Raw genomic sequence first — 25,257 nt, 5'->3', positions numbered from 1 at the left:
AACCGGTGTACCAAGTACTCTACTACTGAGCCACAGACCCACCTCATGAGTAGTTTAAGAGTGACTATTAATAAGCCAATGCCAAAGCAGAGACAAAAATCAAGTCAGTTTCTTCAAAGCATTGGTCCACGAAACACTCTTCACATTGTTTCACAAAGTTAAGTAACAATGTCTGCAAAAAAAACAAATGGGCACAAACCACCCACAATTAAACGCTAAGACTTTAAATGGCAAAAATCAATGGGGCTTTTAAAAACGCCTAACTGTGGCTAGTTTGTGCTCATTAAACAAAAAAAAACCCAGAATGTTATCCTTAAACCACCACATGAAATACTGTTGACCAAAGGCCCAGGACAGCAACACAAACTAAAACCACCATTCAACATCAAGCGTCATCTGCTCACATCAGAACTGAGCATCAGCCCTGCCAAATGGGATACAAAAGACCATAAGAAGGCAAACCTCTGAAAGATGCAGTAGAAAGTACCCTCATTTCAATCAGCAAAAATGCTGTAAAATTCAAGTGCAGACCTACCTGAAGATACACCCTACACACAACAGTCATTAAACTGAAAGGGCACTTGTTTATCACAAATCAGGCTAGGGGCAATACTATTCACAACTCTACCAACTAATATTAAGATCACTGCAATATACATACACATACTAGCCTTCTTAAAAATAGAGCTTGCATATAGCTCTATTGCAAATGCTTTAGTTTTTGGTATGATGGAAAAGAACACCAGGCAGCCTGTACCGCTACATGACTGGCATTGGAAGCTGTAGACTGTTACGCGTGGTGACGATTTCTTAAAGAAAATATTTGCTACTGTTTTGCTGCTCGGCTGGACATGTGTCTTTTCTCACAATTGAAAGAAGCTAGAAAGTAAACACTTCCTTGTGAAGGATAAATGATTAAGGACCCAACTGAACAATCCGCACATTGGTTTTACGAATGGCAGAACAGGAAGATCGCTTCTTAGCTCACATTACGTGGAACTGAATGTCTGAACCGTGAGATCTCGGGGTTGTTTGAAACTGGGTCTGTGCTCGCTTCGGCAGCACATATACTAAAATTGGAACGATACAGAGAAGATTAGCATGGCCCCTGCGCAAAAAAAAAGAAAAGAAAAAAAAAGAAACTGGGTCTGATACAAAAAGGTCAAATGGGACCTTCCAGTTCAAATTTTCACTTCTGTGAACAGTGAAAAAGCAGGGGGCATGGTACTGACAATTTCAGCATGCAGAGGTCAGGGAGGGTATATATCCAAGTAGAACCAGGAGAGATGATTCAGCATGAGAGACCCTATGCTCTGAAACTTACGTTTACCTATGTTTGGGCAGTCAAGTTCATTTCTCCATACGTAGGTTTAGCGAACCGCGTCAGTTTTTTCCATTTATGAAGAGTAGCTTTTACCAGTAGCTTATCACCTATCATGTGAAAGTTATACAAACCTAAAATATGAACATATCAAGATAACCTAATAATCACACACACAAGTATATACATAATCCAAGAGGAAGAGGAGATTTAACGCAACAGCTAACCTGAAATTTAGCTACACAACTGGAGCTGCAAAAGTTGTACAGTATCCCATCAGGCATTGTGGCTTGATACTGAGGCAAAGAGTTTCGCTTACAAAAGTGGCAAACAATTCCCATACCTACAAGAAAAATGTGGTTTACAGAGAAAATAAATGTACAGAGTTACGAATTACAAGTTGGTATTTCTCAGAATTTTTATCAGTGCAAGATCTATAGTTAGTATCTAGATTTCCAAATCAGAAGTATGTCTAAATACTAAATTAGTATTCCTAAATGTTAAATTAGGAAGATGCATCTTCCTAATAGGGTCCCAAAACTAAGTACAGTATTTTTGCGGTTATCAAAATCTACTTTGATACTTCTAACTTCAAGCAAGTTCATCAAATATATTCCCAATTTACTGTTCTTATAGAGCCCCTCCCTATCCTAAGGAGATCTCTCTCTGTTGGGAAAGGCTAACGAACATGCCAACAGAGCTTATATAACAGTGTCAACAAAGACTGTATTGTAGGTAATAATGAGTTTTCTCCTCTGTGCGTTTCTCCAATAATATTCCTTTCCTACTTTAAAACATGAACTTTACAACACAAGAACAAACATTCAGGGGACGAGCCAATGCTACAACTAACATCAATTAAAAAGAACTCATAGTTGGTCAGAACGTGGACTGGAACATTAAAAATGTGGAACTTACAAAACTATTTATCACATATCTGTAACTGGGGTAAGCACAGTTAAGGTATTTTAGGTCTCCGTATGTATTTGAGCATAAGCCCCTTTTTTCAGAAGGAAATCGGATATAAGCAATAAGGAAACATGATTCCTCTACTCTGGAAAATGATTCCTTGTCATCATTGATGAAAACCATCACCCTTTTCACTTACTTTGTGATTTTGCATATTTTGATTTGTGTGTGTTCATGCATGCGGTTGAGCAGTATGGCTCCATATATCCATTAGGTCCTATGCACTGTGTCATGTCAAAAAACCTGCACTGAGTTTTGCAACCAGTACAAGCTGTTAATTTGCCATATTTCTAAAAAGTAAATAAAAAACAAAACAAAAAGCAAAAAGTTACATTAGTTACATTAGTTACGCACTGAGGTAAATATTCTCATCACAAACAGACATGCAGGAATTTTCTAACCAACTTCCCCCAAAATCTAGATAATTCAATAATAAAGTCACCAAACACTAAGAGCACCTCAAAGTATAGAACCCAACTAATGGCAGAAGACTGGATTAACACCCTTCTCACCATGCATTTGGTGTCATGCTTAAGTGGTGTCACTAGCTGTGCAGTCCAGTGCACACAGGACGTCCAAGCTCTGTTTATCCCCGGACTTTCAGAAGTAAGAATGACATGGACTGGACAATGTGTGCTGTCCACTTTTAACTGCAAAACCTTTCTGAAGACATTTGGGCCTTCTGGGCTGATATGGATGACATGCCGTTTCCCAGTAAGCCTATGTGGGCTTAGCTTCATCTTTTGCAGGGGAATTTAAAGGAAATACTGCTCAAATTGCAGTTTCATTAACTTTAATAGAACTTCTTAGTACACAGTATGCATAAGACAGACTTGCCTCATCCTGACATATCTGATTTACTCTCTCCCTTACCATGTGCCAGCTTCATTCTTCATACCAGCTTATTCTCACTGTTCACTCCCAGAGTGTTTTAGCCTATGGGGGCCACTGTAGGGCGCTCTCAGTGACTCCCCCCAGTACTCTGGAAGAGACTGCCAGTGGAAGTGAAGACTGTTCCTTCCTTACCTACATTTAGGAAAACCCACAAAATGATTTTATTCCTGATGGCTTTCTGCTGATTTTTTAATTGCAGTTTCTGAGGACTGATAATATGTTTTGGCCTATTTATTGCTGTCACTTTGAAGCGTTTTATTATGCCTGCCTGATGCACACCTCCATAAACTGCCATCATGGGCCCACCTCAGATGAAAGGTGCTTATAAATATTTTAAATGTTTGCTTTGAAAACAAGCACTACCGTAAACAAACTATATTGGAGAATGCCTGTTGATTTGTGAGGTTCAGTAAGAAGGAATCTTTCACTCAGAAGCGGCAGTACCAACTCCCAAGTAAAAAAAAAAGCATGTCTAGAAAAAGATGCTGCATTGGAAATAATTGCCCATTAAAGCCAACACTGAATCAGGTATCATTTTTTTAAAAAACCTCAAACTCACTTTATTCGCCACAATTTGAGAATTGCTATAGATATAGAAAACATGTTTTCCTCTGAAAGAATACACGCGCGTGTGTGTGCATAAAACCTCAATATGCTTCTGTTTTTATTGTGTCCCAGTCTAGAATTCAACACTCCCTTCATGTTAGAGCAACAGATGAACTATGCAAACTACGCTGTCATTCAATCATCAATATCTACTTTGGACACTAATTTTTTTTTTACTGCTTTTTCCTTTGCAACATACACTAAATTCACTAGACACTGGATTTAAAAAATCTGTCTCGATATTTGTATCAACTAGAGTCTGCTTGATAGGAAGCTATATTCAAGGTATTCCTTCTTCCTAAGAGCTTGGGGAAAAGACACAGTGCTCACTTGGGCATTGGGAAAGAGGATGTCACCTACCACTGATGGGATCTTTAAATCCCAGCTTTCAAAGTCAAGCCTAGTGTTTAATTTGCATTCCGGTGTTCCTGTGGGAAAGGGTTCTATAAAGACATTACTTAGCTTTTTAGGGTAATGAAACAGCACTAATGTCATAATTAATTTTGCTGATGGAATATTTGTTACTATATTCAATTAATACCAGATACATGCTGGGGTACAGAGATACCTTCGATTTCACCTAGCAACAAAGGAGCAGCAAAAAGCTAGCCTTCCAAAATATGACTACGGTAAAGGTGGTATAGATTTAGGGAGCCAATACTAAACAAAACCAGAAGCACGTAAAGCCCACTTTGAATAAGCCAAGAAAGGTAAGGGAGAAAAGTTTGTTGGGATTTCCAAATTAACTAGCTAGTCCTGTAAACTGCAGATCCCTGCTTCCTTAAGGTTGCGCTTAAGGTTGCGGTTTGTCATATGAAATGGCTTTGGAGGACCTCGAGGAAAAAAAGAAGTCTGATTTGAAGGGATCTAACTTGATTCCTCTGATCAAATGTGAAACACTGAGCACATTTTCACTGTATTATTCCCTCAGTCCATTTGTGAAGTTGCTAAAATTTCCATCAATAATTTTTTCCGGAGAAACCTGAAAAGGCCTCAGGTCTCTGAGCACTTAAGGGCTGTGAAAGGCTAAGCATTAAAAAAAAGTTCCAGCAATAAAATGGGCATTACAGTAAAATAAAGAGAACAGAAGGGCTTCATTTTCCAAAGTGTTCTTTAGATGATCTGGATTAATCTTCTACCTGCGGGCTGCAAATCTGCTCCTCAGCCTTGAAACCTGCGAAGATGTATGTGTGGTTCGCAAATGGATCATGGAGTTCCTAAGGGCAATTAGCAATCAGTACTTAATTTTGGTCTTCCAAAAAGGAAGCCAAGCAGCTTATGTGGAAAGTGAGAAAATCCAAGACTCACATGTCCATCATGCCTTCCCAAGTAGCTAAAGCAGCTTGAGAACAAGTGATGGAGCAGTGACAAAAAGACATAGGGAGGACGAAGTACCATAACCCATTCTTCCTTCACTTTTCTCCAAACTGCCCTCTCAAATTGTTCATATTTAGAAATAGCAGTTGTGAACTAGTTAGTTAAGCCTTAAGCAAGCTATAATATATACACAAATATTTCCCTGACCTTGTAACTACAGTAGCACTAAGGTAGTGGAGGAAAGCACAGAGGTTCACATACACATAACAAGGAGTTAAAGACCACAACTTGTATATATAATGTTATGTCTCCAAGTACATGTAGTAACATTCTGGAAGATGTAGAGCAGAAGTACTAGAAAGCTAAGCTAAAAAGACACTAACAAAACAGGCTGAGCATTAGTCAGATGCAACATTCTGTTTGTTATGCATGACTGGTAGAATACAGTATTTAAAAGTAGGAAAAGCTAACAATAACAGCAGAATTATAAGAAGTGAGAGTGGTTGCTATTGAGTGAGCAACAGTGCAGGGTGCTAGAGGCATGAAGGAAAAGTTTGAGTCTAGTAACACCTTAAAGACCAACAAAATTTTCCAAAGTTAAGTCAAGGTTCACTTCATCAGATATCTGACAAAGTAAGCTTATGCCCTGGAAATGGTAGGTCTTTAAAGAGCTACTAGAATTTTGTTCTATTACTACAGACTAACCCACCTGAAATTAATTATCAAAGTAACAGGGTCCAGAACTTAAAGATCTAATAAACCTCAGACTTTACTCAACTGGAAGCTAATGCTCCCCCATAGTATTCATCTTGCCATCTTTAACCCCACACATCTCTGAAACCCAGATAAACTAAATAATTCAATTAACTTTTTCATAGCAGTCCTATTTGTACCTGAAAAAGCTCATTCATGTAGTCATGCAGCTCTCCTGCATACTTTGCTAAAGCTTTCCTTATTACAAGTCTCTCAAGTGTTTTGAGTTCCTTAGCTCAACATGAGAGAAACCTTAAGTAGAGTGCCTAGGAAAACCCTTGAACCTATACAACTAAGAGGAGATAAACTAAAGAATTATCTGCTAAAGAGCCAAGAATCATACTGAACCAATAAAATAATGGCTGATGATGCAACCAAAATATACTGCTTTATGAAGCAAGACATTGAGTTATTTACAGTCAGCAGCCCAAGGCACAATGCATCTTCTTCCATATTGCCCTGTGATGTTTCTTCTAGATGTATTAGTTTCTGTTTGGCCCACCATATCCGTTGTGATGTGTCAGGAATGTTGCAGTGTGCAAGGAAGCAGGCATCTACAAACTTTTCAACATGTGGATGAACTGATATTGCTATCAGAGCAAAATCCATCACTTGTTCCATGCCCTTTCTGGCACGTGTCGACTAATCGGGATACATATCAGACTGTCTCTAAACCAGCATTGTATACCAGACCTAAGAGATCTCTCACCTGACTTATAAAGTATGCTACGGACACTTAAGACTCTTCAGAATGTTTCTTAAGAAGGTAACATGTTTGAGTCGTGAAAATGCAGTCACCACCACACTCTCACTGTAAGTCTAACTCCAATCATCCATACAAACCATTTCTCTGGCATATGCAAGTCCTGGATTTTTTGGAATGTTTGCCCCTCCAACCCTAATTGCTGAACAAGACAGAAATATATGCTTAAGTTTAAGATCCTATATTTTTCCTCATCTTTTGTTTCTGCTTGTTTTTATTCCTTTTAGGACTTGACTACTTGAGTACTAAGGGAACAGTTTCCATTCTTCATAGGCATTGGTTTGTGTTTTAAGACTAACTCCAACCAGGAAGCTGGACCTTAAACCAGGAGTAACTCAATCTGAGCCATCAGCAGCAAGTGGAAGCAGAAAACTCCTCAGAGTCACTTTTTACAACCAAGTTTGGGAGGACGACATTGAGATCTTTCTTTTAGAGCTGCCAGTTTCTGTGCAGGAAGAGGAAGTGCAGCGAGGGGGGGGGGGGGGGGGGGGAATAGAAAGGAAGGGACATACCCTATCAAATTCTTAGTTCTGTTAAGTACTAGAGATGCAAGATCCGCATCTCTCATGGAACCAAAAACACTCCTAAAGGGTTATGTTATGGTTCACCTCCATTTTTGTCTTCTCAAAAATGGAAGGCCCATAATACCATCGCAGACAAAGTTTCTCACATTTCTGTTGTGTTATTTCAAACATTTATGAAAGACTGAATTCTGTCTTTTACATTGAATTTTAATTAATTAATATAATATTGTTGATGTTTTATCCTGTACCTGTGTTTACACAATGAAACCAGAACTTCCCAACATAGACTTGGCTTCTTCTCAGCACCAAAGACAACCACCAGTTCCCCAACTTGACACAAGTTAATCTACTGCTCAAAATTATGATCTACATAAAGTACTAACTTCCCTTCTAAATGAATTCTTAGTCTGAGGCTCAAACCTGGCATCACCAAGTTAAAAAAAGGATTTATAGAAAACATCTGCTTATTAGATAGTCCAAGATACACCAGTGGTCCAACCACAACAGCCCAAAGATAGATGGGACAATGGTCAGACTTAAGAAAGCTTCACATACCCATATTTGTAGAACTGTGTACTTTGAGGTTGTCCATAAGACCATAGCAGTTACAAAGGAAAGTGGCTCAATAACATTTTAGGGCAATACAGTAAGAATTAATTAAAGACCTCTTCTGGACTCTAATGGGGCTACACTGAAAGTGTCAGGTGAAGAGAAAGAAGAAGAAGAGGAGATTTGATTTATACCCCGCCCTTCACTACCCAAAGGTGTCTCAGAGCGGCTTACAAACTCCTTTCCTTTCCCCTCCCCACAACAGACACCCTGTGAGGTAGGCGGGGCTGAGAAGAGCTCTTGACAGAAACTGCTCTTTTTCAAGAACAGCTCTTATCAGAACTACGGCTTGCCCAAGGTCATCCAGCCAGGTGCAAGTGGAGGAGTGAGGAATCAAACCCGGTTCTCCTAGATTAGAGTCCGCGCACTTAACCACTACACCAAACTGGCTCAGTTTTGCTAGACAACCATTAGGCATTAGCAGGCTTTCTGTGCCATGCGTGTACAAACCTACTGGTTACCTAGTTAATGCTTTGCATTCCCCTTATATGTTCAAGTGCAGCTGCATTAAAGAGTAGGGAAGGACTTTAGAATTATTTTACATACAGTGGCTGCAGTGTAAGAAAACATGGCAGTTGCAAACCTACTAGAAGAGCAATAATGATGTTTTAAGAATGGCTAAGTATAAATTCTGCCCTTAGAATGAAGCTCTATGTGAAACGGTACAAGGCCAAAATGAGCTGGAACTCAAGCAACTACTTCAAAAAAGTTATTTGTGAAAATTTTATTTATTTAAACAAAGATTAGGTGGGTACAAATAGTGTGTATCAGTTCTATTTTCCCCTATTACATAAATCCCAAATATTTGTACTACTTTTTAATACAAATCTTATACTAGCAAAAAAAAAAAAAATGAAGACAGCATATTAATAGCCTGTTGCATTTAGACAGAACTCCAGCACACACTGAGGCCCAAGGAAAACTCTAAGAACAAATAATATATCCAAATGTCTGCTCTTTGTCGTAATATTAAATGCAAGAATCTTCATGTTTTAAAGAATGTATCTGTTTTATCAACCGTATATGTTAACTTCTAAATGTGGGAAAAGTAAAAACTTAACACAATCTACAAATCTAATCAGTTTTATGTTTCTCTATAAAGTCAAACCAACACTACTGCATAAATGTGAGAGAGGCTTAGTTATGATTATGGCTTTATCCTTCATAAACATCTTGAAGAATATTTAGGTTATGCTTAATAAAGGCACTAAAATAATTAGTCAGCAATGTTTCTGTATTCAAAAAACAAAAAGCCTTACATTTTTCAGCCATTCATTCTCTATGAAAGTCATTATAAATCCAGCAGCAGGTCCAGTGCCCCTCCTGCACGCAGGAAGCTATTCAGATATAGCAACAAAACAGACCATCCCCATCTCACTGGCTGGCTATCAGGCCAGGTACTCTGCAAAATACTAATTATTTGGAATGGGATGCCTGTATGCGCCTCCAACAATGAAATCCAGCAATCCTGTTACATGCAAGCTGTTCCCACCTCAGAACACAAGTAGCCTGTGCACGCACACCAAGATGAAGGCCATTTGATTTCATTGAAGGAGGTAAAGACATCTTCACATTGCAGAACAGCTGAGCAGAACATGTGCCAAAGTGGGGTAGAGGGAGAAGAGCACAGGAATGCTCTGACAACTCCTTGCATGAGAATAATTTTTCTACAGCTTCCTGCATAATACTCCAAGTGCTCACGTCTCCTAAAAAGAAATTCTAAAACCTAGGTCCAAAGAATAAAAAGTATTCAAATAAGACTGCAGAATGACTCACATATCACACCACCTCATCTTAAAACAAATGGAATGCCAAAAATTGTATGAAGTAACTATACACATTTTAAAAAGTCCATGTCACAATAAACTGATGATACACAGAGTCGTCATTCAACCTCAATTCCATGTTCACTTGGAATTTCAGCAATGCATTTTTGGTTGTGTGGGAAACTCCCAAGTTATTCTTGTATCTTTTGTGTGTTCCTTCATGAAATCTTATTCAAGGCTTCTCCAAGTCTCTCCATGGCTCCTGTGTATGCCTAGCATTTTTAGTATCTTGAATAACCTAGTTTGCCCTTTTTGTTTCGCTGTATAATAAAAACAAGGCCCATGTTATGGTTCTAGAAGTGCTGTTTACAATATTATAAATAACATCTTAAAATTTAAACATAGAACAAAGCAATACAGACAGTGGGTAAAACGAATATTTTTCATACAGCACAAGGTTGTCTGTTCAAAACACTATTTTGTTCGAAGAAAGGAAAAGAAGTTCTTCATAAAAAGAGGGGGGGGTTCATCCCCAAACACCTAGCTTAAGTATTTCATTAGGATGGATCCAAGGCTTCTGTGAAAGGAAGGAGTCTGCACATGTTTCAAACAATTCATTGCAGGACCTCACCTAGCCAAACGCATCACTCAGTCTTCTCAGTGAGGAACTTATACATGGGAGGCAAAAACTTGTGGGTGAATTAATATTTCCAACCAAAATGGAAAGGTAACAAATGCCAAAACCTTTCTATGTTCAAATGAATTAGTGAAATCTATCTTTAATGTGGAAAGCAGTGTGTCAAACCACAGATATGTCCTCAAATGAATGGGAAATATGGCAGAATGCAGAAGTACTACATCAAACATGAAGTTACTGTTTATTCTGTTTTACTGCATCCATTTCTTAAGCAAAAGGCATGTAGATCAGTGATATTCACTCAGTGGCACAGGAGCCAGGGGCAGCTCTTTGTCATACCACTTGCAGCTCTTTTGAGCACCATCCATGTATCTGGAACTTGCCCCCATGTTTCAGGAAAGTGGGCAAGGCCCTCACCCGGTGGGGCTTGTGGTTGAAACAGCCACTGCTGGAGGAACAAGTAAGCTGCAAGCCTCCCTGAGACGTAGACCTCATGTCAGGGAAGGAAGGAAATATGGCTGAGTTGGCTTATGGTAATTACGAATGTGGCTGTGAGCCATGGAGTGAGTACCACTGATGTAGATTGACAGATGCTGTACTCCTGTGGATTGCAATTCTTAGCATGAAGCTTCACTGCAAATTGGTTGAAGAATATTAAAATTTTTACTACTGACTACATTGAAAGAAGAAAGGTTACCTGTTTATATTCACCAACACAGTTTTGGCAACAGAACCGTTTTGGCTCTCCATCAACCATAAGGATATTGTTTGCTGCACCTTTACTAGGTAGATATTCCCCACAATGTTCACAACAATTCATTATTAAACCATTTGCCATTCGGTATCGATTGAAGCAGTGGTCACTACACAGTTTGTGTGTCATATTTTTAAAGCTAACTTCATGACGAATCTAGAAGGGAAAAATACAAAATAAGATTCAGCTGGATAACAGGCATCTGACTCAGATCACATTTGAGAAACATGAAAAATTGTCATTTCAGGTGCTTTAATCTTATTGCCATTGCAAATCAGAAGAGACTTGCACTATGTAATCTGACTTGGGTCTCAGTGAGAAAGGTGGACTATAATAAATAAACAAACAAGACCAGCTACAATGACATAAAACAGTGCTCAGACTTCCAAGTTCTTCAGACGTAAACATTTTTAATACAGGAAAAGCAGATAATTACATTATGCACAACTGACATATAAAATTATCCTACTGGTAAAGGTGGAGAAGAATTCAAGAATGTAGAGCAGAAATCCAAGCTAAGATTTTGTTACACCAATCATCTTAAAAGGCTTCTTTTTCTAAATACAACCATTGGGGCAGCTGTCTGAAGATGTACAATACAAGGGAGGAGCTAGCGGGCCATTGTCCTGAAAAATGCCACCTCATCCCTCTCTGAAAGATTCATAGTAAGCACAGCCCAGGCACTTTGTTTTTCAGCAGTAAAAGGGTGGGAGAGGTTTGACCCCCTTTCCCACCACTGCACCCCTATGAAGTAGCCTCAGCAGTTTCTATTTAGAATGAAATTTAAAAAATAAGATCATGCAAATAAATGTAACTTCTTCCTCCTTTAACCTAAATAAAATTAAGCTTGAGGCCTGAAGATGTCCACATTACTATCGTGAAAAGTTTTAAGTATTTCACAGCAACCAGGCTGTAACAGATTAAAAAATCCACGTGGGTTATTTATAGCTGTTACTCACATTGATGGGGCCTTATGCCTGCGAAGACCACATGTGAAAGACCCCGAGACCCTGAAGAGCCACTGCCAATCTGAGTAGACAATACTGACCTTGATGGACTGATAGTCTGATTCACTATAAGGCAGCTTCATGTGCAGAGCTACAAAACAGGTGCGAAACCCCCCCCCCCCCAATGCAGGCTTAGATAACAGATGTTCTGGGAACCAGCCATACTTCTCCCACACAGCCCCTTCCAAGGCTGAGTGCCGAAGAATAGATGCTTTCGAATTATGGTGCTGGAGAAAACTCTTGAGAGTTCCCTGGACTGCAAGGAGATCAAATCAGTCAATCCTAAAAGAAATCAACCCTGACTGTTCCCTGGAAGGCCAGATACTGAAGCTGAAGCTCAAATACTTTTGGTCACCAAATAAGAAGTGAGCACTCACTGGAGAAGACCCTAATGCTGGGAAAGACTGAAGGTCAAAGAAGAAGGGAACGGCAAAGGATGAGATGGTTAGACAGTGTCAGCGATGCAACGAACATGAAATTGAGCAAACTCTGGAGGATGGTGGAAGACAGGAGGGCCTGGTGTGATGTGGTCCATGGGATCACGAACAGTTGGACTCGACTGTGCACCTGAACAACAACATGGAACACACTGATGGGTGAAGACCAATGTTCTCTTTAAGGTTCTCAGAGTTGTGAGCAGAAATTCTACCTCATGAGTGAATAATTTAAACATTATAAGAGAAACCAAATCAAGTCAAACTTTACCCAACCCTTTCCACTATATTGGTAAACCTGGCCTCTGGAGAACAGGCCTACCCACCCCAGTCCACTATACTGGTAGACCTGGCCTCAGACCGTCACCCTGTGCTGAGCCTTAGAAAACATTTATTTATGAGAGTTCTATCCTGTCCTCCCCCAGAAATGGGCTCAGGGCGGGTCACAGCAAGTGGGCAAACAATTAAAATATGTGATATATACAATTTAAAAACTATAAAACCCATAATACAACTTAAGGGGGGGGGGAGAACTCTTGCAGTCTACTTTGTTTTTTTTTAAAGTGAAATCTGAGGACCAGCATTACAGGTCAAGTATAACAGAGGTGGAACAATCACTGTCAGGACCCTGCCTAATCTAACAAACAGGACGTTGCTTAAATGTTATCAATCTGCCCAAACTACTTATTTATTCAAATATTTATATCCCACTTTTCCCTGTGACTCAAGGCAGCTTACAAATCATACTGAAAAACATAATAGGGGTGTGCAAAACCCCCCAAACCTTTCCCCCCCAGCTCCATTACAGCTTATGGGGACCACTGTAGTCAATGGGCCCCACAGGCTACAATGGAGAATAAATCCGGGGTTATCTGGGGCTATTTTTTATTTTTTAATTAATCTATTTATTTATTACATTTATACCCTGCCCTACCCCGTAAGCGGTAGGGCCACCAAATTTACAGCACAGTAAATAGAGGCACAAAGTAGAGGCACCAAATTTACAGCACAGTTTCAAAAAGATTGGACCAGGGGGTCCAATTCTATGAGCCCAGAAAGAGGTGCCCCCATCCTCCATTGTTTCCAATGGAGGGGGGAAATACTTTCGCACTTCACTTGTAGGCTGCGCTGCCAGCTAAGTTCCCTGTGCTGCCAACTAAAATGTTGCGCACCAGTGCCCCCTAGTACAGTTTAGAGGGAACTTTGGTGAAGACTAGCAAACTGACCTACTTCCAGTATAAGGCAGTGGAGAGGCAAGTGCTCACTGTAAACCTGACAATGTTGTGTTTGAACCACAATATGAAAGTATTCATCTTTGAGGTTGCTAGACATGAATCATGCTCTCAATTTTAAGAAGAGTCACCACCTAGAACTTCTTGGTCTTAATTTGTTGATGCTCCTGAGATCGAAGAATTGGCAGAGACCTCTATCATTCACTGGCACAGTGAAGTGCCAGGAATAGAAACCCTGACTCCTTTGGGAGCAAGGGAAATGTTCGATTCTCTCTTTCTGCAGAAGGGGTTTATTTCCTGCCTAAAGACAGGGAAGGGTAGGTTGGGGCAAAAGCTGGACAAGGAAGGAGAGAAATTAACTCTATTGCATATCCCATCCCAAAATGGTCAAGACCCAATGGTATGAGACAAGTTCCTCCCAGGCTGAGAGATAACAGTAGGAGGAGACCACTGGAAGAAGCGCACAGAATTTAAGAATTGCTTCTCCATCCCTGATGATGTTTTACGTTGAGATGAAATGTATGATTGAAAAGAGGAGGAATGGCATCTCAGAGGAAAGACCTCAAGGGGGACCTGCTGGAGGATAATTTGAAGCTTTTAGGCTGTCTGGGGGCAGACAACCAACATCTGGACTGCTGGGACCTATACAAGGACTAAATTTGGCCTACTAACTTTGCTGTAAAATGCAGTTTTTGAATTAACTCCGGAGAGGCCATGGGTTTTTGACCTAAAGAACCTCTCTCCTTCAAAGGGTCCTTGATATACCCCTGAAATCCAGCACTAGGTTTTAAAAAAGCATGCCGTCTTAAGGGTACTGAAGTTGCCATTTGTTTGGCGCCTCCCCCAGCAGCATGTTCAGCTGTTTGCATCTGTTGTTCTGTAACTCTGACAGCTTCATCTCAGAAGACTGGGATCTAGGTTGGTCCCTGAAGGTGTCCTTTTCAAACTTAAGCATAAAAAAGAAAAGATTGACTCTGTTTTCAAAGCACGGGAGTTTCTGACTGCAACTGGGAGAGTCTGGTGAGGATGGCAAGGAAGATGGAGACAGTAAAACTAGTGATATAGCTACTTCCTCTAACTCTACTTCCGACAAGGACTCTGCTTTCGAGAAGGGGGCATCGGCTCCCAAACGTGATTACCAACTGAGGATTAGAAACGATAAAATAAAATGAAGGCTGAAGAACTCTGAATTGTGCCTCATAAGCATTTATCAAATATTGATGCTCTTGTGATTTTCTTTAAACAGTGAAATTAATAACTATAAAGCGAAATAAAATAGCTTAAATGACCATGTTCAATGTATTGATAGCATTGTAGACTAAAACTGATATAAGCTGTTGTAATGATCTCCTATACTTGGGTTTTTAGTGGTTTTCTTTCCTTTCTCCTTTAGTTGTAGTTTCTCCCTCCCTTTTTTAAATTGTAGTTTATAGAAAAAGCAATAAAAAATTCCCTTTGGGGGGCCAAGAAAAACAGCAAAAAAACGAACATAAGAACATAAGAGAAGCCAATGTTGGATCAGGCCAATGGTCCATCCAGTCCAACACTCTGTCACACAGTGGTCAAAAATACCAGGTGCCATCAGGAGGTCCATCAGTGGGGCCAGGACACTATAAGCCCTCCCACTGTTGCGCCCCCCCCCAGCACCAAGAATACAGTGCATCACTTGCCCCAGACCGAGAGTTCCTATGTATACCTCGTGGCTAATAACTTCCTTGGAATCTGCAGCTGAGTGGTCTCAGGTGTGAGGAAGGTTTCAGGTGACTCTCCCTTTAAGTCTAGGATAGGAACCTGAGAGTTCTTGGCAGCTGCAGGCATAGTCACTGATGGATGAATGTCATGAGGACAGTGTTTCTCCTTTTACTTCTTTTTCTCAAGTTGTGGTGAATTAGCCTTCCTCTTCTTTGGTCTCAGAAGTGGAAGATTCCAGGACCTCTTGGAGGGTTCTGACAGTAGGTCTGATGTCAAGGGAACTTTTGTGTCAAGGCCGGCTCGATCATCTCTTCCAATGTTGAGAGGTCTGGTTGTTCTGCACAGGCATAATGCCCACCAGTGTAATTACCTCATATATATGGTTCCAGAACACACCAAAGAGCATAAATAGGATTACCTGCTTCTCCAAACTCACCAGGTGAACTTTAGAGAATGTTCGCAGGACTCACTAGTATGAACCTCATCTAGACACAGTAGACAGCAGTCATGACCACCAGTGGAGTGAAGTTTGCCACCACAGTCGTGACAGTTTTTAAAAGGTCATCTTTTCCATGAAGAGATGACAACAGAATCAAGGGAGCCTTGAACAGAACTCCCCAATTGTACTGAAGCAGCTCTGAGGAGAAAGACCTTAGGGAAGTTCCCTAATGATATTTCTGCTGTGCCAGACAAAAAGAGTGGGAGAAGTGTAGCTCTTCCCCCTGAAGCTTTTGCAGTATGAGCCTACATCTGTGGGGAGGGGATGAGGAGAGTTTTGTGCCTATTTTGTAGCTCTACAAGTTGCCAAAATTGTTCTGCACAGCCCATCAATGTAATTAATTCACTTACATGGTTCCAGAGTGCTAAAGAACACATGCAGTATCAATACATCTTTTAAGTAAAATGTATCCCGTTAAGAAATCCGACACAGACCAATTAAACGATCAGTGGATTTTTGCCCATATGATCACACATTGATAACGTTTTAATGAATATGAAAAATGCAAACAAACCTCTGTTAGTTTACCGCAGATTGTGCATCTTGACTTATTTAAGATTCCTTTTGAGGGATTCTGTTTGTCTTCGTAGAAGGACAAGCATGATGTACTGCAAAACTCCTGGAAGGACTCACTTGAATCAACCTGAGCAACAATGGTACCTTTCATTGTTGTTATATCTCTGAAAGATTAAAAACAGCCACTATCACAAAAACATAAAGGACTGGGCCACGGTCCAGTGTCTGAGCACAAGTGTTACATGCTTAAGATCTCTGGCAATCCTTAAAGTCTTAAGATAAGGAACAGCAGGTGCTGAGGAAGATCCCTCTCTGTTACAGACAATGGCCATGCCACGGCTAAATAGACAATATGGAGCTAGACAGAACAATGGTTTGGTTCTGTCATTTATACATTCACAACTTTCTGAAACTCTTTATATTTACAAGTTTCACTATACAAAATCCATACCATATTCATATCCTGATACTCAGTTTCTAGAAGTTCTAATTATTTAACTAAAAAGAGGGAATAATTTGACATTACAATGAGCTCTGTGTTAACTGAATTGTGATGCCTTTTGTTGTTTTGTTAGAAGAGGTATTAAAAATTCAGTGAAAAATAAGAGTCATACCATCTCTTGCGAGTAAATTCTGAACTCCCAGACTAAAGGCAAGCCGAGACCATAATCTGCAAATCACGAGCTAGCCTACCCCCAAGGGCATACATGCTCTACCCTCCCATCTAATTTTCCATCATTAACCATGGTTTCATATTACACACGTAGTTTAAGAACCACGGCTACACATACCCTGTTCCTTTTTTAACATGAGACAAAGGGCATTGTTACATGCAACCAATACATAAAAAGATCTCCCATGGCCCTTTAAGTATTATAACCAGCTGAGGGTGTGAGATGGAAATTCAGACTTGGGCTACAGCATGGTGAGTAGGCATTTTTAGCACTCTCCTCCCCCACCCACCATGGCTGGGAAAATGTCATCAGAGAAAAACTTTCCACTCCTGGTCAAGTACACATGCTCTCTTCCACTATTCTTCCTTACCCCCAAGGCTGCATTTAAGGTGATCGTGGGAGAATTGATCACAGAACCAACACAGTTGAGTCAAGTTTGGTCCTGAATAGTTTGAACTGGATCTGCAAGCTGGGTCAGTTATAACCAGTAGCTCAGTGACTAGCATGTCTGACAATTTGAGAAAAACCTGAATATACCAGAAAGAAGATTTTGAAGAAACAAAACCAAGCCATTTCTTTCCTCCTCCTTCCCTACCCACCAATCACTCTCCAGTAAAACCTGGCATCCTCTATGTCCCACTCACTCAACATGAGTTACACAAAGCAGACTAAAATGCCCCACAATTCTCACTGACATTCTGTTTTGCTTATTATATCTGCCAGAACACTGGAGTCTGCATATTGATTTTGCTCTTGCTGTTTAAGCTACAACTTTCACTATTAATGTCAGAAAAAGGCAGCGACCAAAGAATAAAGATGCCAAAAGCAACTATCTGCTGTCCTGACCTGGATAGCCCAGGCAAGCCCGATCTTGTCTGATCTCAGAAACTAAGTAGGGCCAACCCTGGAAAGTACTTGTAAGGGAGACCTCCAAGGAATACCAGGGCTGGGACACAGAGGCAGACAATCAAGCCCCCTCTCTGAAAATGTCCTAGACCTACTAGGGGTCACCAGAAGTCACCATGGCTTCCAGGCTCACACACACACACAAAATACTCACACACACCCCAAACAACTATCTGGCCTGCTCCTTTTTACCAGATTCAGTTTTTGCACAGAACTGTGTTACACAAGGAAAGGAATAATATGACAGAGAAAAGCTACATTCTGTATAAATGCCATCTTTGCTTTACAACTCTGCCCATCAGCCATGTTGGCTTACAACATTAAGCAAAAGGCAGTTTGTTCACATCCAAACTCCTCAAGACTTCAGTAGACACCTCTGATCAATGCATCAGGAATATTGACAAGAATCAAGTAGTAAGACGCAGCTCTTACTTTTTGCACATAACACAGAGTTTCTTTGGAGCTGGTTTATGCGAGAATGATGAAAGGCAAGTAGTGGAGCAAAAAAGGTGAACTGATCCTTTTCGCTGATAGGCAGTCTGGCCCTTTTGCAAAGGCTTTTTGCAGTTAGCACACGTCACTTTAACCTGCTTAGAAGGCTGCTGCTGTGCGGGAGACTGGAAGACCTGTTTAGGAAGGGAGGCCACCGGTGACAGAGAATCCACACCTGGTTGCTTCTGATTCCTGGGAAATGAAGCTGACTGAGATATCCAGGAATCTTTAAGAAATAAAAACAAGACAGTTAAGCAAACAAATTACTAGGGCAACATGCTGGTAATCAAACGAAGCCGAACAACATTCCATTAGGAGTTTATATGTAAAGCCAATCTACCCAGAACTTAAGCAGCAAGTTTAGTCTGAATGTCAGAAATACAGTCAATCTAGAGGCACTACCTTAAAAGAAATACAGGATCAAATCTGAAAAATATCCGCTGAGCTGATGTCATTTGTTGAAGTACTATGGATATTTTGTAAGGGCTCAAAGTTCTTTAGTAAATATTTGAGAAAAAATATTTTAAAATGGTTTCTCAGTGGTAGTTCATACCTCAGAATACCGCCATTCCCCAATGGGAAGAAAGGTGGGATATAAATGTAGTAAATAAATAATACATATTATGATTTTAAAAAAATAGTACATTGGGCCTCTGTTGACTTTGGGAAAGGTGGAACAATTATTTTAATAAATAAAAATAAATGGTTCACAATGAATGAGGTTCTTCACTGGACACTGGACTAGTAAAAAGATGCTCAGTAAATTCTGACCCAAAAATCCTGAGGACTTTATGCTGCCGATTTCCTGCCCTCTGAAAAGAAAAGAACTGGGCCCTCACTCCAAAAATTACCCCAATCCTACAAATTAAATACTAGGGGAAATGGAAAAATTAGCATATTTGTACAAAATGATTTGCTAATTTTAATTTGATGATAACTTTGCACTGGAGGAAAAAAAGAGCCTTGGCTAAACTGTTTCCTCAGGTTAAACTACTGAAAACTGTGCAAGTCAGTGACACCTCTGCTTAGCTATCTTGCACTGTTAAAGAGGCAATTTAGATTCAGAAGTTCAAAATAAATAAATACTGCATTCCATTAAAGCGCCTCATTTCTTCTGCTGTTTGAACCACAACTGTTCAGACTACAACTCCAGCAACTGAACATAATGAATTCAGGAAATCAAGAATAAGGATTTCACATATAGCACAAGCAAGGAACACCGCCTGGCCTCATTTACTGCAATATTCAGAGCACTTATTCACATGGTAAAGAGTCCAAGGACACCTTCTTAAATAAGATTTTGCTCTCATCACCAGTGCCAGAGTACAAATTACACACATAATGGAAATACAGTGTCAGATAGGAAGGAATCAAGCTCCAACTGCTGCTTGAAGGTACATGCAATGTACACCTGCATGTATATTGGACACTCTGGTATCAGTTCTCAAATACAAAACATCATGCTCTTCAAGTACAGAAACGGCAAATGTTTTCCAAAACATAATAAACAGAATAGAGAATCAGTGGTTACTTCTCCCAAGAATCTAAAAATAACAATTAGACATTGATGGTGACACCAGAAAACTTGAATTTCAGTAGACATTAGTACTTCTTTATATTGAAACCATTCTGTTGGTATATAACAGACTACTGTGTATTGCAATTCAATTTTAGCTGCATTGTGATAGTATTTGTTGGTTGATTCATATGTGATATTCTGTGGCTTGGTGTAAAGTAAAGCTCTGGCAAATCTGTATATAGTTTAATACCAAAGAGTTAGTATCTGTCTTTGTATGAGATTAAAAATAAATATGTAAACACAATTCAGGCACTGGGCATTCCTCTTCCCCCATGCCGCCAGTGGTAACAAAGCTCCCAGTAAACAAAGTGCTAACTGTATTCTGTTTGGAAGACTGTCCTCACACTGGAGTATCTAGTCTTAAAAAATCTAGCCTCTAACAAGTTCTGCTTTTTATCCATGCTTTGCTACTAAATCTCCTCTTGGGTATTTAAGCCTGTTTTATCAATTTCTAAACAGCAAATCAGAATGACCAGTCGGTAAATGAAATGAGGCATTGTATTCTATTTCTAATTGAATCAACAACTTCACTTTCTCACAGAAGTGGAATGTATCATATATGTATTGGTCCACGTGAACCAGTAATTTTAGTGAAGTAATGAGGCATTTCAGTAAGCACTTAAATTTTGTTAGATCCATATTCCCTGTTAGCATTAACAAATGAAACGAGAACACAATCTGTAGACCTTTGGTGATTTTATTTAAACATTTTAAACCCTAAAAAGGTTACTGGGGGGGGGGGGGTTGTTCCAAAGAAAGGATAAAGCAGTTAGAAGAACACCAAAACATAGCTGCCCTTGATGAATGCCACATTACTGAAGACACTGGCTGAGGTCTGTAAGAATATTTAGACTTTTTCTACCCTTAGCTTGTATTTCAGTGGCTAGTAAGAGGTTCTAAAAGCCAAATGATTTTTCCCTAAGAATCAAAAGAACAAGTCCCAAATGGGTACTGAAATACGTCCTAAAAGATTTCATACCATCAACACCAGCTAAGTTTCACATAGACTACCAGCTGTATGGCCTAAATAATACATTAGGGTTAACTTCTAAGGAAAAATCAGAGGCTAGTTCAGATATCACAACAAACTGTGGCTAAGGAGCATGTGGTGCAATGGTTAAACTAGTGCTGGACCAGGACCTGGGAAACCTGGGTACAAATCCCCATTCTGCCAAGAATCTTGCTAGATAACCTTGTGTCGGTTGTGTCATCTCAGCCGTTCCTACCTCACAAGACTGTTGTGAGGCTAAACAGAGAAGAGAGCACCACCTGCTATGTGCACCAGCCAGAGCTCCATAAAGGAAAAGTGCAATAAAATACACTCAATAGATCGCATTAAACGGGAAACTTCAGAGGAGTAGGCACACAAGAAGGAAAAGGGTGCATGCAGAAATCTACAGCTCATTCATAGACTGAGCTTCCCCTAAAGAAAAATGTGTTAACAACTCCAATGACAAAACAAACTAGCAGAAGGGCTTTAAATTCAGTGAGAGATGCAAGGAAGACTGGCCCTTCATTAATCAGGACGAGCTGAAACTGAATCGAGTGTGTGTGTTAAGTGCTGTCAGGTCACTTCTAACTTATGGCGACCTTATGAATTAATAACCTCCAAAACATCCTAGCGTCAATAGCCTTGCTCAGGTCCTGCAAACTGAGGGCTGTGGCTTCCTCGATGGAGTCAATTCATCTCATGTTGGGTCTTCCTCTTTTCCTGGTGCCTTCAACTTTTCCTAGCATTACTGTCTCTTCCAGTGACTCTTCTCACGATGTGACCAAAGCTTCAGTTTGGTCAGTTTAGCTTCCAGGGAGAGTTCAGGCTTGATTTGATCTAGAGCCCACTTGTCTTTCTGGTGGTCCATGATCCCCATAAAACTCTCCCTCAACATGACGTTTCAAATTAATCAACTTTCCCCCCCTGTCAGCTTTCTTCATTGTCCAGCCTTCGCATCCACACATAGTAATGGGGAATGCCAGAGTATTCTTGGTCGCCAGCAACATACCCATACTGTTAAAGACAGAAAACCTTAGAGGACATGACTGCCCATTTTGGATAAGAGTGGTACTGAGCATGGGCGAAGAGCATAGTTTCACTTGACCCTGATTCTGCAGTTTGAAAAACTCAGTTTAATACTACTACAAAGAAGGCTTTCTTTCAACCACTCTTGTGCAGAAGTAGTCTCCCATCTTGAATTCTGTTAATCTAGCCATGCTGGTTTAAGCTTCTGTAACCTCATAACTTGACTACACAGAGCTGTCTTAAATATGATCCAAAAGCTTCAGATGGAATAAAGTTTAGCTGCTTGTCTGCTGACTAGAGTTCAGGGGTGTGACCACATCATTCGCATTTTGAAATGACTTTCCTGGTTACCCAATATGCTTTCAAGTTCAATTCAAAGAACCGTTTCAAAATGAACCTGTGTACCAGTTGAGATCTTCTCGGGGTTCTTATCTGTTCGCTTCTTCTATCATTAGACTGTCAACAGCTTTAACTTGGTCTTTTTGGCTGTGGAACCAGCTTGCTAGAATGGCTTCCACTAGGTCAGGAGAGCTCCCCATGCTGGTCTGGATCAGATGTGCTCTGCACAGCTGATTTATTCAAAAGGACTTTTCATAGTGGGCAAATAGATCTTCATTGCTGCTGCGGTCAGAGAGGTACACAGTTTTTTTAGTTAACTGATTTAGTTTTGCTAGGTTTTTGACATTCGTCACGTAGTACTAGTACTTATTGGCTTTGTAAACTGCATTGAGTTGCTGCTGAGAAGTGTTATACAACTATTTTAATACAAAAGTAAGAAAGTAGCAAAGTTTGTAATTGGATATCCTCAAGTACTTATCTACACAATTTCCTAATTATTGGGGGAGTATTAAAAAGAAGCACAAGGAGAGCCTCACATTCTAAACTTTGGTATCACCCCTATTATTTTAGGGAATAACTATCAGATTTACAATTAAAAAAAGACTTCTCCGAATTGAAATATAGAATTTATAAATGGAATAATGCTATCACTTCATGGGTTTTTACTCAGTTTAAAACTGCTTAACAAGAGGAAAGGGCAGTTATTTTGCTAATACTCTGATAAATGGTTAAGAGGCACCACATCTACATAAAGTAGTGAAACAGTCATTGACCTAATAGCATTAATAGGAATTATAACAGCATACAGGAACAAGAATACAGCATGAGCAGAGGTACAAAGCTGCATAAAACCTATAATCAGTCTCCACAGAAATTCTTACTTAGAAGGCACACCCCAGAATTCAGCAGTGTATGAAGTGGTTAAGCTTAGGAAAGGTAATTCCTTTGTCTTTAACATAAGTAATTGAGACTTTACTTCACAGGATTGTTGTGAAGGGTTGTAAAATAATTTGTGCTCTGAACACCTCTACAGCAGCAAATGAAGTTCTTCAAGGTTGTCTTCATTTCCACTCAGGTTTATAGTCTAAGAATTCCAAGTGCCATTTAGACAGTGATTTTCAACACATCCAGTTAACCCCATCTTGATCAGATGGCATTTATCTCACTTGTCTGCAGTTGCAGCTCAGGTGAAAATTTTATCATCTTGAGAAATTCAGTTTTCATTCGTTTCAAATTCCTCCTAGCTTAGCTACAAGCAGAGCTTGACTTAATAAAATCTCAGCTCAAGATGGGCTGAACAGGGCATGCAGTAGTTAATGGTGCACCATGTGACTCCTTGTCTACTTCTCAGACTGCTAGCGGAGAATTACTCTTACACAGTATTGTGTAAAGTTGCTTGATGAGCATCATTTTTACAAGGATGACTTAGAGTTCATTCTGGTATAGAACACATTCTTGACTCAAACACTCACTGTACAGATGTTTGAGTGAATCCTCTCCCCTATTCCACCGGGAGAAAGGTTTTCATTCTCCCATTTTACTCGTTGAAACCATGTTTCACTTCTTCAAGCCATATGACTTCTCTCCAGGCAATTCTCAGCTGTTTCTCACATTCTTTGTACTTCTCCTGATCCAAATCAAACTGATCTTAAATCTATTCCCAAAAATAAACAAAAACAAAACAAAAAGACAAGCAAACAGCAACCCAGATTTTAGTTCCCCCCTTTTCTTTCTTCAACCCAATGTTGTTCGACACATCCAGTTAACCCCATCTTGAGAGCCAGTTTGGTGTCGTGGTTAAGTGCACGGACTCTAACCTGAGAGAGAACCAGGTTTGATTCCCCACTCCTCCACTTGTACCTGCTGGATGACCTTCAGCAAGCCATAGTTCTGGCACAGCTGTTCTTGAAAAAGAGCAGTTTCTGTCAGAGCTCTCTCAGCACCACCTACCTCACAGGGTGTGTCTGTTGTGGGGAGGGGAAGGGAAAGGAGTTTGTAAGCCGCTCTGAGACTCCTTTGGGTAGTGAAGGGCGGGGTATAAATCCAATCTCTTCTCTTCTTCAAGCAATATTTTCTGCTACTAGCTAGATTCTGGAAAATTCACTCCTTTGCATTTGGTTTTCTTTCTTCAAGAACAGTAACATTTTTATCAAGCTTTTTTCTTATGTAATATTTAACAATGTAGCATGTAAAATCTTTGTGTAGCAAACATGTAATTGCACTTTTGCTTTTTCTAAAAGCCACAGTTACATTCAAAGTTACATTCAAAGATGTAGTGAATTATATTACTGTAAACAGACCGCAAAGAAGACGTTTACAGTACAGTTTTTTTTAATGTGATGATCTGATTTAGGCACTCCAGACGTTCTTATTTTATACCAAGCATTGTAAGTGTTCAACAAGCAACCAGCGTATCTTCCAAAGTGAAGAGAGGAGGTAGGTTCCAGGTGCTGCTCAGTCTGGTAACCATGGGTTATGCGGGCCTGGGGGCCAAACTTCTCTGGGGCCAATCCCTACCTTCTCTCTTCACTTCGGTAACCATGGATTACGGGGGCCTATGAGCCAACGTTCTTTGGGGCCAATCTCTACCTCCACTCTTCACTGATGGTGATGATACCCTTAGAAGCCACAGGTCTTAAATCCTACTTCTCAGGTGAGAACTACAGTTTGCAACAAGCATAGGGCTGCTGCTAAAAACAGCAACATTCCTCTCTTTCATATCATGTAGTGAGAACCCCCCAACCCTAACAGTTAATGATACAGAACGTGAGATCAGATCATGTTACAAAGGGTTTTAAGAAACAAAGGTGACATTTTTAACCACATCTACAGGTTTCCTTTAAACACACAGAATTCTAAGGATTCCACACTGTAGGCTACCAACCACAACCCTCCTCATTTTAGCCCTTGAGGTATTTTAGCCACAGAAGCCCACAATCCCCAGCATCAGATGTTTC

At 40.0% G+C, this 25,257-nt stretch overlaps 1 protein-coding gene across 2 annotated transcripts in view; it reads right to left on the bottom strand.

The window, feature by feature from the left end:
* The window catches only part of ZMYM2 (zinc finger, MYM-type 2), an 86,903-nt gene that overhangs the window by 35,450 nt on the left and 26,196 nt on the right, over positions 1–25,257 (bottom strand). The window contains exons 4-8 of one of the 2 annotated variants that reach the window (XM_015429495.1): positions 18,306–18,591; positions 16,292–16,457; positions 10,857–11,069; positions 2,430–2,580; positions 1,549–1,664 (exon numbers count right to left, since the gene is read on the bottom strand). In XM_015429495.1, the coding sequence (XP_015284981.1) occupies positions 1,549–1,664; positions 2,430–2,580; positions 10,857–11,069; positions 16,292–16,457; positions 18,306–18,591 (932 nt within the window). The remainder of the gene's footprint in view (positions 1–1,548; positions 1,665–2,429; positions 2,581–10,856; positions 11,070–16,291; positions 16,458–18,305; positions 18,592–25,257) is intronic. The other variant, XM_015429496.1, reaches the window with a different exon arrangement.

Source organism: Gekko japonicus, unplaced genomic scaffold, assembly GCF_001447785.1.
Source record: "Gekko japonicus isolate JY-2015 unplaced genomic scaffold, Gekko_japonicus_V1.1 scaffold237, whole genome shotgun sequence".
In the NCBI taxonomy this organism is placed as follows: domain Eukaryota; kingdom Metazoa; phylum Chordata; class Lepidosauria; order Squamata; family Gekkonidae; genus Gekko; species Gekko japonicus.
This window is presented reverse-complemented; position numbering and strand designations above follow the sequence as displayed.